The 14,382-nt window shown below is 46.7% G+C and overlaps 1 protein-coding gene across 6 annotated transcripts in view; it reads left to right on the forward strand.

Annotated features, from left to right (window-relative positions):
• The window catches only part of ABL2 (ABL proto-oncogene 2, non-receptor tyrosine kinase), a 48,131-nt gene extending 44,184 nt beyond the window's left edge, over positions 1 to 3,947 (forward strand). For all 6 annotated transcript variants that reach the window (XM_033151289.1, XM_033151290.1, XM_033151291.1 and 3 more), the window contains exon 11: positions 1,205 to 3,947. In XM_033151289.1, coding sequence (XP_033007180.1) covers positions 1,205 to 2,913 — 1,709 coding nt within the window. In that variant the 3' untranslated portion in view covers positions 2,914 to 3,947. The remainder of the gene's footprint in view (positions 1 to 1,204) is intronic.
• The last annotated feature ends 10,435 nt before the right edge of the window (positions 3,948 to 14,382 follow it).

Consider the following 14,382-nt stretch of genomic DNA (forward strand, 5'->3'; position numbering starts at 1 on the left):
GTGCCTCCTGAGCTGGAGGCACTTTGCCCTTCTTCTCAGAATCAGTTATTTCTTCCGCCTTTGTGGTAGAAGGAAACAGATTTGTAGCTTTCTACAGGAGTGGCTGGTTTGAGCCAGCTTCATAGCTGTGTCTCCCCGCCCCCCCAAATAATCCATACCAGAGTGAGCAAAATGGGTGAACGTTCAGTCGACACCCCATGGCTGCAATCCCTTAAATTTGTCAGAAAACATATTTGGGATTAGCACGGGCAAAAATAGGATGCAGGTCATTGCAAGCTAAGTTTGCAGCTTGAATTGCAAGTGTAATGCAGGAAGAAGTTCTTGCTTTTCCTACAACAAAACTGAAAAGGCTGTAACACTCGGTTTTGAAAACTTCTTCCAAATGAGGGCAACTAAGAATACGTCACTTTGTAGGTAAAGCTGAAATTCATTACAGTGGTACCTCGGGTTAAGTACTTAATTCGTTCCGGAGGTCCGTTCTTAACCTGAAGCGTACTTAACCTGAAGCACCACTTTAGCGAATGGGACCTCCTGCTGCCACTGCGCCGCCAGAGCACGATTTCTGTTATGCGAAAAGGGACTGATTCTGCTCCATAGATGTCTTGGAATGTCTGAGAACAAAGCAAATTTAATCTCTTCCTAGTCTCACTGAAGCTCTTAAGTCAGAAGTAGAAAATCTCTAACGCTCCATATGCTGTTGAACTCTCATCAGCTTCAACCAGCATGCTAATGGTCAGATTATGGAAGTTATAATCTGGAAACACCTAGAGAAACATCCTTGCAGTCTCAGGTGCAGTTTGATGGGGTGAGGCTGCCCTGCATTCAGCAGATGGGCCGCTGATACAGCTCCCCGTGCTGCTAAGGAGATATTATAGGTATCTTACAGACACCTGTAAGCATTTCTCTCCTGAAGGACAAATAGCTTGCAGACACTATTTTAATTGGGAAAGTAATGGGGGGGGGGGACCTAAAAATCCTCCTCTTGCACTGTGATTTGTTTCAGGGGGTTGTAGCTATTAATATATATGCTTTTAATTCTAGGAAAGCTCAATCATGTGTAGTTGCGGCTAGTAAGCAACTATTTGCAATAAGCGCACACATGGTAGATATGGTACATTGCATAACTTTGTATAGTCAGAATCCCAAGCTTCATAAATACCTGACAGCATGGTGGAAAGTGTGTGCTCTCTCTCCTTTTCTGTAGGTTTTATCAGAAGCACACAGCAGACCAGTGGATCCCCAGCACTACCTCGCAAGCAGAGAGACAAGTCACCCAGTGGCCTGTTGGAAGACACCAGAGAGACAACCTTCACCCGGGACAGGAAGGGGGGCTTCTTTAGCTCTTTCATGAAGAAGAAAAATGCCCCTACGCCTCCAAAGCGCAGCAGCTCTTTCCGCGAGATGGAGAACCAGCCTCACAAGAAGTACGAGCTGACGGGTAACCTTTCAGCGGTGGGTCCTCTGCAACACATTGATGGGTTTTCTTTTACCCCCTCCCAGCAGGATGGAAACCTTTGCTCATCTAAGTGCTACGTTGGGGGCTTCACCCAGCGGAACTTCTATGGGGATGATGGCGGCAGCGGCAGCATGAGCAGCGGTGGGGGCACAAGCACGGGCAGCGGGTGGTCAGGCATCACAGGCTTCTTCACACCACGGCTGATTAAAAAGACCCTGGGTTTAAGAGCCGGGAGGCCCACCGGTGGGGAGGAAGCCTCAAAGCCTTTCCCCCGGTCCAACTCCACATCTTCCATGTCCTCGGGTCTCCCTGAGCAGGAGAGAATGGCCATGACCCTTCCCCGAAATTGCCACAGGTCCAAAGTCCAGCTGGAAAGGACAGTCTCCACCTCCTCTCAGCCCGAGGAGAACACTAGCAAGTCCAGCGACCTGCTCCCTAAAAGGTGTGAAGAGGTTCCCACTCTGACCAGAGACAGACCAAAAGCCAAACTTCTGCCCAGAGGTGCCACGGCTGTTCCCCTCAGGACCCCTTCTGCAGATGCGGCCGTTTCGGAAAAGGACACTCAGGGGCCAACAGCCACAGCGAGCCTCAAAAGCAAAGAGAAAAACAGTGGGGCGCGGCAAGGGTCCTTAGAAGGCGAGGAGAAGTCAGGCTGGCCTTCTCCACCCAAGGCTGCGGTAGCCCTTCCTGTCACCCACAACCACAAAGTGCCCGTTCTCATCTCACCCACTCTGAAGCATACGCCAGCAGACGTGCAGTTGATTGGCACAGACTCTCAGGGGAATCGGTTCAAGCTCTTATCTGAGCACCAGGCCACTGCTTCCGGCGACAGGCCCAGGCGGATAAAACCAAAGTGCGCGCCACCTCCGCCGCCAGTCACGAGGCTCCTAAACCAGCCGCCCGCTTGCTCAGATGTGACAGAGGAGTTGAATAACGGGGCGTTGGTACAGCCTGGGCAGGAAGCCAGCGAGGGCAGCAAAAAGGTGGCGGCGGCGGCGCCTGGCGGTGGAAAAGCCGGAAGGCCTGTAATGCCCCCGCCTCAAGTGCCTCTGCCATTGTCTTCCACCTCACCTGCCAAAATGGCCAATGGTACAGCGGGAGCCAAAGTAGCACTGAGAAAGACCAAACAGACAGCCGAGAGGATCTCCGCAGACAAAATCAGCAAAGAGGCTCTGCTGGAGTGTGCAGACCTCCTCTCGAGTGCCATTGCGGAGCCCACCACAAACAGCCACTTGGTGGACACAGGGCACCAGCTGTTGGATTACTGCTCAGGCTACGTGGACTGCATCCCGCAAACGCGCAACAAGTTTGCCTTCCGGGAAGCTGTGAGCAAACTGGAGCTCAGCCTGCAGGAGCTGCAGGTGTCCTCAGCAGCTGCTAGCGTGCCCGGAGCAAATCCTGTACTTAATAACTTATTGTCTTGTGTTCAAGAAATCAGTGATGTTGTCCAGAGGTAGCTACTGTTTAATCACCCAGTTAGGAGGAAAGAAGTCTACGCCGAGCGGAGGGAGAAGGGTCAGGATGACTACCTTCTGGTGTTTCCCCCCCCCCTACCTTGATACTTTTGAAAGGAAAGACTGATACTTGAGTGAGTTTTATGTGAAGTACCTCAAATCACTGAGCTCTCATGTTTACAGGTTCATCTCAGTACATGGGGCAGATGGGGAGGGGGGGAGCCAAGCTTCATTTGGGGGGGTGGGGGTGGGGTCAGACGGTTTGCAGCTGAGTGAGGAGGGCAGAATTTCAAGAACTTGCCCTAGCCAGAAAATGCTTCTGCAAAAGTCGAGCTTATTCTCCGATTCCCCTTCCAGAAGGTAGGAGAATCAAGAACAGGGCCTTGGTTTTGGGAAGGGCCTGATCTCCACAATGTTGTTCAGATGACCAGAATTATTGGAGATGGGGCGGGGTGGGATCCTTTTCTGCACTACTGCATGTTTTGACCTCCTGGGATTGTGAGAGAAAGGTTCAGAGGCTCCATTGGAACTGAAGTGGACTGATCTTCCCGAGAGGGAGAGGATTTATTTTGGGGGAAGGTCTGTGGAGCTGCTGGAAGTGGTGCAGTAGCTCACCTGGCATAACTTCCACAGTGCATTTTGCTGCTGTAGTAAGGGTTGCAAAACAAAAAAAAAACTACCCGATATAAGAAACACATCCCTTTTTTTGTCATCCTTCTCACATATTTTACTATCCACACATCCAGTCCTTCACAGCTTCTTCCATGATGGTTGAGCTGACTTGCCACTGGATCAGTCTCTCTCACTCACTCACTCACTCTCACTTGCATGCACTCAAACTGGCTGTCATCACCCTTGGTAGTGTAGCATGGGTATCTAACCTGGCACTCACTTGAGTAGTTTGGGCTGTAGCACAAGTTTGCCAGCATGTGTCCAAAAGCTGTAATGTCTGTTTTTAAATGTTGATACAACATTGGCCCCCTCTCCTTCGATAAACCTTGAGGGGCCACCCTGGATTAAAGACACTGCAGAATGCTGCTGTTGCTCTCTACATTCCTTTTTTTATATAAAAAAATATGCTTACCCGAATCCAGCTACTTTTTTGAGGGAACCAGAAACCTGAGGTCATGATGTCTCCTGTTAGAATTACAAATGGGCTCTTTTGGCAGTACCTAGTCGGAGTAATTACTTTACCATCCATATTGAAATATAGGACCTTTGCCCTATTCAGAATTCCAAGATACTGTTTGGTTTTCCTAGAAATGCCCTGAATGTGTAGCGTAATGGGGCGGAGGGATCCAAGAGGGTAAAATTGAGTTTAGTGTCTGGGAGGAAGGGAAGAAGGGGCCGTAAAGTAAGAAGTGTGAAAGATCTTAGCAAATTTGGGGTTCAGTTGAGATCAGGGTGAGGATGGTGGAGGAGTTTGCATGCCGTTGTCCTTCCTGTAGATGGCATCACAAGCTTGCGATGCCCTTTTTCCGGCTATCCCTTTTTTTTTTTTGAGCAGGAAGCATTGGACATCCATATGGATTGGGCACTACTGGTACGGTTGGGTTGGGGGAATGCCCATGCCATCATGCAGACAGTCGATGCCACATAATGTAAACCAGGCCTTGGTTTCTGTCTTCTGCTGTTCTTTCCTGTCCTAGAAAATTCCCAGATTGTCTTGATATGCAGGTGTTATCCACCTGCTGGACTTAGCCGTTGTAGTATGGTTAAGGTCTGCAGTATGCTGCTATTCCTGTGACATCTCTCTTATAAACACAAGAACATGAAACCTGTTAACTGATATAACACATAGAAACGCTTCTCTCACACATCTATTATTATGTCATTGCTGAAGTTGCTGGGCTGAGGCTTTGAGAGAAATTGAAGGTGTATATCTTGGGAAGAATTCCGGCTCTCAGAAATCCAGCAAATGAGTACAGCACATTCTTGTGCCCCCAGAAGGTATTTCGCAAAGGAGGGAAGGCATGTAGTTCTTGCTGGCGACTTGCATGCCCCTTCTGCCCCACAAGAAAATCCAGCACAGGATCTTCCCATCATTTGTTAGCAGCATTGGTCTTAAATAAAATAAAAAATCAGGGTCTGGTTTGTTTTGCACCTTAATCTTTTTAAAATGTGGCAGTTTTCCTTTTACAAGCTTGAGAGTTGGAATTGCATTGCTATGCTGTTTGTTTTATATTGAACCTCCGGTGATGGTGGAAGGGTGCAAATTTGCCGCTCGTTGGGCCTTTCTCTCCAAAACTCTGATTTTGACTCCTTTTCCATTGGCTGCACTAACTCAACAACCACCACCACCACATAAAAAGCAACTTCTCCCATGGTTTAGTCTAGAACTAGATAGGCAATGAACTCTGACAAATGGCCTTTGCTGCTCCAATGAGTGCATGGCAATGGAAAGGTGAAGGGAACCAGTTTGCTTCATAGTCTGGACTGAATAAATCAAATGTGGGTGAAGAGCCTGGCTAGACATTACATTCATCAAATGCAAAGTTGCCGTGAATAAACCAGGTTCTGATTTGCTGAGAATATTGAAGGATTCTGCAGATGCAGGCAGAGAAAGACTTCGGCAAGCACACAGGAAAGCAGAAGAATGTAGGCAGGCTTCTCCTCCTTGATTCTCTGCTGATCTCTTTCCTTAATGGCACCCCTCTCCTCCCCACCCGGCAGTTGGGAAGGAGAAGCTAGCGCTAAGCAGAGATAAATGACCAAAGGAGAAAGGAAACCAGTGGTTCATTGCATCATAAGATTTGGAGGGAGCCTTGTATACCACCATTGCCAATGCAATGACTGTCCAGCCTCTGCTTAGAAACCTCCAGGGCCTGAGAGTCTTGCCATCCCCCTAGGTAACTGGTCCCATTGCCAGCCTGTCCTATTAAAGGAGCTTCTTCTGACGTTCAGCCTAAGTCTCCCCTCCTGTAACTAAGCCTTGCCCTCTTGGGCAACAGACAGCAAGTCTTTGCCCTCTTCTGTGTGACAGCCCTTTAGGCAGGGCTTTTTTTTCCCCCAGCCGGAGCTCACCGGCTCCTCTCAAGTGGGCACCATTGTCACTCTTAAGAGAACAAAGGAGAAGTTCATGGTGAGCTCTGGCACCTCTTTTTCTAGAAAACCTTTAGGTATTTGCGGAGTCATACAATATTCCACCTTAGCCTTCTCTTTGTCAGGCTAAACGCACCCTGTTTCCTTAACCTTTCCTCTTTGGACATCTTTTCCATACCCCAGCCATCTTCACTGCCATCCTCTGAACCCATTCCAGTTTGTCTCTGTTCTGCCAAAACTAGCCGGCGATCCAGTGCCCGGGGGCCTACTGTTAATGCCTGCTCTGGTCGCCTTTTTGTAGCATTCCTCAGAGGTCCAGTGGCCTTTGTTTCCTTTGGCATAGGCACAGCTGTCAGTACCCATCACCTGCTCCAAGCTCCTTTCCATTTATTGCTGCTGCCCATGGTGACTCCTCGGCCCCAGGTATCATCTGCTTCCATCCTGCCATAATCACACCCCGGTGCTGCATCAGAACCAGGGACATGCGGAAGCCAGAATGTTGAGCAGAGTGGTGAAACCTTTTAATTCTAAGCCGCTGGACTGTGCAAGCCTGTGTATCCATCCCTAGTGGCGCAGCATTTTGTAGAAGAGAACCCTGAAGGGACCCTCAGCTCTCCAAATCAATCAATCTCCATTGAATTTCTTGTAGAAAACACTACCTAGCCTGCCTGTCTTGAGAAGTTTCAGGATTCTTAGCAGCCAGGGCATGGCTTAAATGTGACATTTTTTTAGTTGATGAGTAATACATAGCCTGGTTTTCAGATACCTCTGTGTGTTGAAGTAGGGACAACCTAGCAAAATTTCATTCCGGGTGTTGTTTAACCTTTGCATAGGCAGTTTTTGAAGGGGGTGGACCCAAAATGTTCTGCTCCAAACCAAACCACAGTCAGTATGTGTTAATTTTAGAGAGTCGGATAACAGAAAGTAGGAGCACTGTTGCACCCCCCCCCCCCCCCCGCTTCTTGTTGGCAGGGTTGTCTGCAGGCCCAGGCCAAACTCTTGAGTAGAGAATGATCTACATCAGGGGTCAGCAAACTTTTTCAGCAGGGGGCCGGTCCACTGTCCCTCAGACCTTGTGGAGGGCCGGACTATATTTTGAAAAAAAATATATGAATGAATTCCTATGCCCCACAAATAACCCAGAGATCCATTTTAAATTAAAGCACACATTCTACTCCTGTAAAAACACCAGGCAGGCCCCACAAATAACCCAGAGATGCATTGATCAGCAGGTGTCTCACAAATGAACCTGGAATCTGATCTAGATGGCTGAGGGATTCTCTGGAGCAGGTTTGGGGGACACAGTGGGAGGACAGAAAGGAGAAATCCCGTTGCATGACAAGAATCCTGTTACACTTGTAGATGGCTGCAGTTATATGTTACCCACAGTTCATGTGCAAACAATAGCACAGGGACTCCAACCTTGTCTTACCTTTATTTGGGGGTTGGCTTGTTTTAAAATCAACCTTGATGCCTGATTCTTCATTCTGATTGTTTTCTTTCTTCCCCTGTGAGTTTTGTTGCTGCTGCAGGAGTTGGGGGGGACAATAGCTCTTTGGGAGAGCTCCGAGTGGCTCCTGTCCATTTTGAGTGAAAACCCCACACACCTGTCCGATTGCTACTTCAGCTTTCCAGAAATAAACTTGTCCTGAAATGGCCCTGGGGTTAGCTGCTACAGTTATTTTCCTTCCAGCCACAAACTCTTTTGGTGGGTGCGAGTGAGGGCTGACCAGTGGTGTCGAATGCCTCCGAATAATCCACATCGGAGCAATTCGGTGTAGAAAAAGATTAGGGTTAAATGTTAACCTCCGTACATTTTTTTTTCCTCAAGCCTTTCCCAAAAACTAGTTGTGTCTTCTTTCCCCACCTCTTTGAACTTTGCTTGGGTTGGTTCTTGGTTATCTTCCAGTTGCGGCTTTGGTAGATGGGTGCATTATAATTTAATGGCTCAAATACTGTGAGGACAGTTGGGAAGGAAAGATGGCGCATGCAGCATGAATGACCCTGCTAAAAGCACATGAAGAAGTATGAGGCCCTTGTTGGAGAAAGGAAATAGTGACCTGTTCTTTGCTCCTTCTTCCCTTGGGGGTGCGGGAGGAGAGAAAATCACAGCATAGCATTTCTGGGATCCCTCTGAGAAAACTGCTCCTGGTCGCTGTAACACTACAACATGTGGGTGTCTTGTATACCCGGACCGCTTCCCTATTGACTTCAGAGTTTGCAGTTGTAGGGCAGCGGTGGTAATCGCAGCATTCACAGATTTCTGTTTTGTTTTGTTTTTAATTATAACTTCTTGCAACGATCCTGGTGGCCAGTTTCCCTTGGAATTGTAAGGAGTGAATCGGTATCCAAATTCAAGAAGTTTCTTGCACAATTCGTATCCAGTTGAAAATAGACTTTGCTGCACTTTTGATGACAGTAATTGAAGAGGGAGGCTGCTGCACCCATGTGGCTTTTTAAAAAAATAATAATTCTGGCACTGAGCTTTGGTCCATAAATCAAACTCCCTGTACCCACAAAACACAATGCAAGATTGCAACATGAAGACAAACCAACCGACCCATGGCTGGTATCTAAGCAGGCATCTAAGCACAGGAGGCCCCAGCCAAGCAGGGAAGATTTTTGAGCCTGTGGACATGTAGAATAGGGAGAACCATATTCCTCCTTGCCAACTAAGGACTGGAGCTTGCAGGAGTACTTTGCCTGATGTTGCTGGTTTTATAGCAAGATTGTAGATACTGTACATGTTCTCTAAGAAGGTTTCCACGTGCACCGGCATGTTATGACATATGCGCTCTTCCTGTGGACTGTTTCATAAGTGTTGAGTTCAGAGATTTCTAAAAACCTCCTGTCCGTAGTAGGTTGTCAAGCACTAAGCTTGCAAAGCATTCCAAACAGGTGATTTCCTGGCAAGCAGGCAGGGTTTGCGCAGTCTCCAAAGTTGGCTGAACAGTGGCATCAGTGGTGGTTAAATCCTTGCTCCCCTTTTCACAATTCTTACTGCGTGTTTGCCAAAAACAAAAAAAGCCTTTAATTATATACCCTTCGCCCGGTGTGAAAAAGCAAGTTGCTGCTGCAGTAACGTGGACCATTTCACACAAATAATAGACTCTAATGGTAATTCTGCTCCAATTCTATACCACTTCAGGATTCACGGGGGGGGGGGGGTCACAGATTAATAACTTTGTAAACAGACAAAACTAGTATTTTGGAGAAATGGGTTCATGCTGTCCTTTCTGACATGCCATTTTTCTTTCCCTTTTATATGGAAGAGTGTGTGGAGCTCCCCCTCCCTGTGATCCCAGTGGTACAGTCCTTGGTTTTGCAGAGTACTGTAGTATATATAAAGTGGCCCTTAGCAGTAACCGGACTGACCAAATAGACTCCTAATGGCTCCACCTGGGAGGACAGAGGCCCAGAGCAGCTAGCAGCGATGGTTTTTCAAAGCTTGGCTTCAGAAATGTCCACGCCGACTTAAGTATCGAGCATGCTCAGAGACTACCACTTTCTGCCACCCATTCACAATTCAGTTCTGTACGCAACGGACTCTGCACAGCTAGTTTTTAAAGTAATACTCGTGGGATGAAACGGTGGCCTTTTCCATATTCCAGAAGGAATGCCTAATTTCTCTGCAGTTGCCTAAGGAAAACGGACCTGTGTGTGTGTTGTGCAAGAGTCAGGCTTCCAGGGTGGGAGGGAAGGGAAGGGTGGGGGGGAGAGATGGTTAAGGATTCTACTCAACTCGAGCACTCTGTTAGTTGGATTAATAGTTGAAGTCACTGAGGAGAGAAATGGGTGAAATTGAAAATATGCTGATCACACGCAAATCCACACTACTAGTGTTGTTAATTGTTGTTTCTGTTTTTTTATTGTTGTAATATATTTGGTTGTTTTTTTTCTAATTTAAATTTTCACTATTGCCTGACTGTGAACTGCAAACAGTGTTAACTTGATGTAAATAGGGGCCTTTGGAGGAGGTGCCTCTGCCTGTCGTTCCACAAAGATTTTTTGCCAATTTGCATTTTGTTTTGAATAAAAGTTGCAATATTTTATTGGCAAATAAAGGTTGACACATGATTATTATTTTTAAAGTGTGTGACTTTTAAGAGAATAAAGATGGATAATGTGATTAAGACCCCTGCCCCATTCACAGACACATAAGTTTGGAAGGGGGGCTTTCTTGGCAACAACATTGCTTAAATCTTCTTCTAGAGGTCAGAGTAGATGTCAAATTGAAAAATAGGCTGACAGTGTATAAGCAAGTTATCCTACCGGTATATTAAAGACTGAGGAAACAGTGTTGTTCTTGGGTATCCCTAAGCTGCTCCTAGTGCAGGCATCTCCAACCTTCGGCCCTACAATTCCCATCATCCCTGACCACTAGTCCAGTTAGCTAGGGATCATGGGAGTTGTAGGCCAAAATATCTGGAGGGCCACAGGTTGGGGATGCCTGTCCTAGTGTCTTGACAGCATCAGGGTGGACAGTGTAGCACAGCTGCAGAGGTGACAGGACTCGCAACTCTCATCATGGAGATGGATGAGAAAAGAAAGCAGGTTGAGGGGACCCCCCCCCAACCCTATCCTCACTATCAGGCTGTCCCAATCCCAGCAAAGGCCCATCACATCCTGCTGGAACCCTCCCCTGGGTGATCTGCAGACACTCCTGTCTGCATTATCCTGACGCAGCCAGCCCATGACACTTAGGTTGGTGTGGTAAGAATCGGGAAATTCCTTTAAAATAGTACAGAGGTGGTACTTGTCTCCATAGGTCTTGATGTCATGGTGTGCAGCTCAGTAAACTTGCAATGTCTGAGTAGCTGTGCAGAGAGGTATATTCTTCCACATGTGATAGAGGTGCCTAGCCAAACAGAATTTGAAGACTACTGACCAAAAAGAAACCAGCACAACGGCAGGTGTGACTGTTGTTCTCTTTTGTTTGTCACAGAAAATCCTCTGCGCAAAGAATCGCTAATGTTTTGAGTAGTGACAGCACATCATAGGTTCTACAAATAATATGCCAAGTCCACAATCAACCATTGGTATTTTCAGATAGGGAATCTATATCCTTTTAAGAAAAAAGAAAAAAAGTAACTAAGGACATACATTAGAGACACAGAAATGATCTGTGTTCTTTTATAATATGACATTGCTTTATTTCATATGTTGTAACCAAAAAAAAAAAAAACCCTAAGCAACCAAATGGGCAACTGGCGAAGGACACCTTAAGTTGCTGAATAGAGGTACGGATTGAATATCCATATGACTGGCCATTGAGCTTACACTGTATGGTGACCACAAATATTGTTCTCTGTCTATATTTTAGTGTTATCTAGAAAAACAATACTGTACAAGCAGTATGGGGCCCTGATCCAGTTCAGGCCCGCCAGAGGAGTAAGCACTTTTCTTCCCCCACTGCAGCACTTCTGTTTGCGCTGATTTAAAAAAAAAAAAAAACCAAAAAAAAAACACAAGTGGGGAGTTTGAAGCATGAGATTTAAAAAAAAGTGTCGCCATATCTGGCTAGTCCTCAAGCTGTCAAAATAAATGTGGGATGTCAATATCTTTTATGGGCCACCTGAGTCTGCAAATGATGTCACCTGCTGTTGATTAGGGCTGCTTTTCCTTAAAGACATTTTGTTTGTTCATCCTCTCCAAAATCCTATTCTTTACTTTTTCCCAGAGGGGAGCTTTTCTCAAAAAGCAAAGCTAGTATTTATCTTACCTATCATCACCTCCTGGCAAATAGAAGGGGAAGAAATGGAGGCAGTGAGAGATTTCACTTTCTTGGGTTCCATGATCACTGCAGATGGTGACAGCAGTCACGAAATTAGAAGATGCCTGCTTCTTGGGAGAAAAGCAATGACAAACCTAGACAGCATCTTAAAAAGCAAAGACATCACCTTGCCGACAAAGGTCCGTATAGTTAAAGCTATGGTTTTCCCAGTAGTAATGTATGGAAGTGAGAGCTGGACCATCAAGAAGGCTGATTGCCGAAGAATTGATGCTTTTGAATTATGGTGCTGGAGGAGACTCTTGAGAGTCCCATGGACTGCAAGAAGATCAAACCTATCCATTCTCAAAGAAATCAGCCCTGAGTGCTCACTAGAAGGACAGATCCTGAAGTTGAGGTTCCAGTACTTTGGCCACCTCATGAGAAGAGAAGACTCTCTAGAAAAGACCCTGATGTTGGGAAAGATGGAGGGCACAAGGAGAAGGGGACGACAGAGGATGAGATGGTTGGACAGTGTTCTCGAAGCTACTAACATGAGTTTGGCCAAACTGCGAGAGGCAGTGAAGGATAGGTGTGCCTGGCATGCTCTGGTCCATGGGGTCACGAAGAGTCGGACACGACTGAACGACTGAACAATAACAAATCATGCTTGTATCTTACTGTTCCTTAAGGGAGTTCAAGACAGCATAAATAGCATCCTGTGTTATCCTTGCAAAGTGTGGTAAGTAAACTTGAGGCCTCCCTGTGAGTTTCCTGACTGGAAATCCCAGTTTCCATGACTCAGGTCTGGCCAAATCATCACACTGGAAGACCTCTGCCCAGCATTGGCACATGGGACATTGGAACACAAACACTTTATCAGTCTCAAACATTTCCGATTTGCCTAGTCACCCTTCTCTGAACAGTATGGAAGTTGTGTGCTTATTTTTCATTTGAGGTTTTCAACCTTCAAACTGTGCCAAAGGTCCGTACGTCCAGTGGCTGAGCAGCTGGCCACACTTCTGTGTGTAGTATTGCAAATCCTCTTCACAAGGATGACGACGTTGGAAGGTATCTTTGACCCTATAGACCAGAGTGTGGTTACTCTGCATGTTGTGTCATATTCTTCCCTTGTCTTGGTTGCACGTGCTTTTTTATCTTTTGGCAAGCAAACCTAGACAACAAACATAACCTTACTGTTTTCTCTGTGCAGCAGTCCTCAAGTGTAATAAGCAAATAGTGCTGCTGTAGTTTGCCTGGAGGACATTCTTTCCACAGCTGGGGGGAGGCAGGCAGAGACAACGATTCGCCCACTCGCCCTTTCCAGTCCCCCAAGTTCCAGAAAGGGGCCAAGAAGGCCAACTCAGCATGACTACAACAGGGGGGCGTCTTAAGGCCCAGTGGCTCCTGTCCTTTGCCCATCTCTGGTCCCACATAACAACAGAGAGGTGAGTGATAGAGACTGTGTCCAAAGGTTATGCCATACAATTTGACCTCAGGATCAGTTTGTCCCAACCCCTCATTCAAGAAATCCAGCAAAACATAGGCTTACTGATGGACCACTCCACACTTGTTGGACATCAGAGCCCTAGGTTCTGCTCCTCTTCTGGGAGATCTGGAACATCTTCAGTCGCGTCAATCGGTGCCAAAAAGAATGGAGACACTTGCACAATTCTAGACTTCAGATAGCTAAACAAATGGGTAAAAAAAAAAACTGTAATTGAAACAATACGGTCAACCATAGAGGCACTAAAAGAAGGTGATTGGATGGTATGTGTAGACCTCTCAGAGGCATGTCTCCACATTGCCATCAGAATAATTACCTAAGGTTTGTCTGCTATAGAACCTCCCCCTCTGGGGTGTGGTGTTGGACTTGGAAAGGTTCATATCGTGACAAGAGCGTGGAGAAGACCTGCTCTGCAGGTATCATGAGGATCTGATGTTTCTGGTTCATCTGCAAGGCCTTTCGGTGAACGCCTACAATCCAGTGCCATGCGCTAGACTTCACTCCAGGTTGCTGCAGAAACTTTCAGAACTAGATCACCCAGAAAGAACGGATACTGCGCTCTATACCTCCTATGTTGAAGGAGGTGCTACACTGCTAACTGCACCCCCATCATTTTTCAGGAGTACGTTTTCAGGAGCCACATTTGTTCTTATGACATGCCAGTCTCATTACCTGAGGAGCACACCTGGAGGAGTGATTCATGGCCTCTGTTTGGATGTTCTAGGACGGGGTCAGCAACCTTTTTCAGCCGTAGGCCGGTCCACCATCCCTCAGACCTTGTGGGCGGCCGGACTATATTTTTTAAAATATATATGAATGAATTCCTATGTCCCAGAAATAACCCAGAGATGCATTTTAAATAAAAGCACGCATTCTACTCATGTAAAAACACACTGATTCCCAGACCGTCAGTGGGCCAGATTTAGAAGGCGATTGGGCCGCATCTGGCCCACAGGCCTTAGGTTGCCTACCCCTGTTCTAGGATCAGCTGGTGTGGACCTACAAAACTGCTGCCCATGCCTATGTCAACAAGGAGGCCAGGATCTAGTCAAAAGAGCAGAATTTAGAAAAACTTCATGTGGACAGAAAGGCACCTATCACTCTGGGCGCCTTTCAACAGAATGTTAAAATACAATAATCTATCTAGCATCTTTGAGAGCAGAGTATTTGGTCGGAGTCAACAATGTGGTAGCAGACTGGCTCTGCTACTCAG

This window comes from Lacerta agilis, chromosome 6, assembly GCF_009819535.1.
Source record: "Lacerta agilis isolate rLacAgi1 chromosome 6, rLacAgi1.pri, whole genome shotgun sequence".
NCBI classification, from domain to species: domain Eukaryota; kingdom Metazoa; phylum Chordata; class Lepidosauria; order Squamata; family Lacertidae; genus Lacerta; species Lacerta agilis.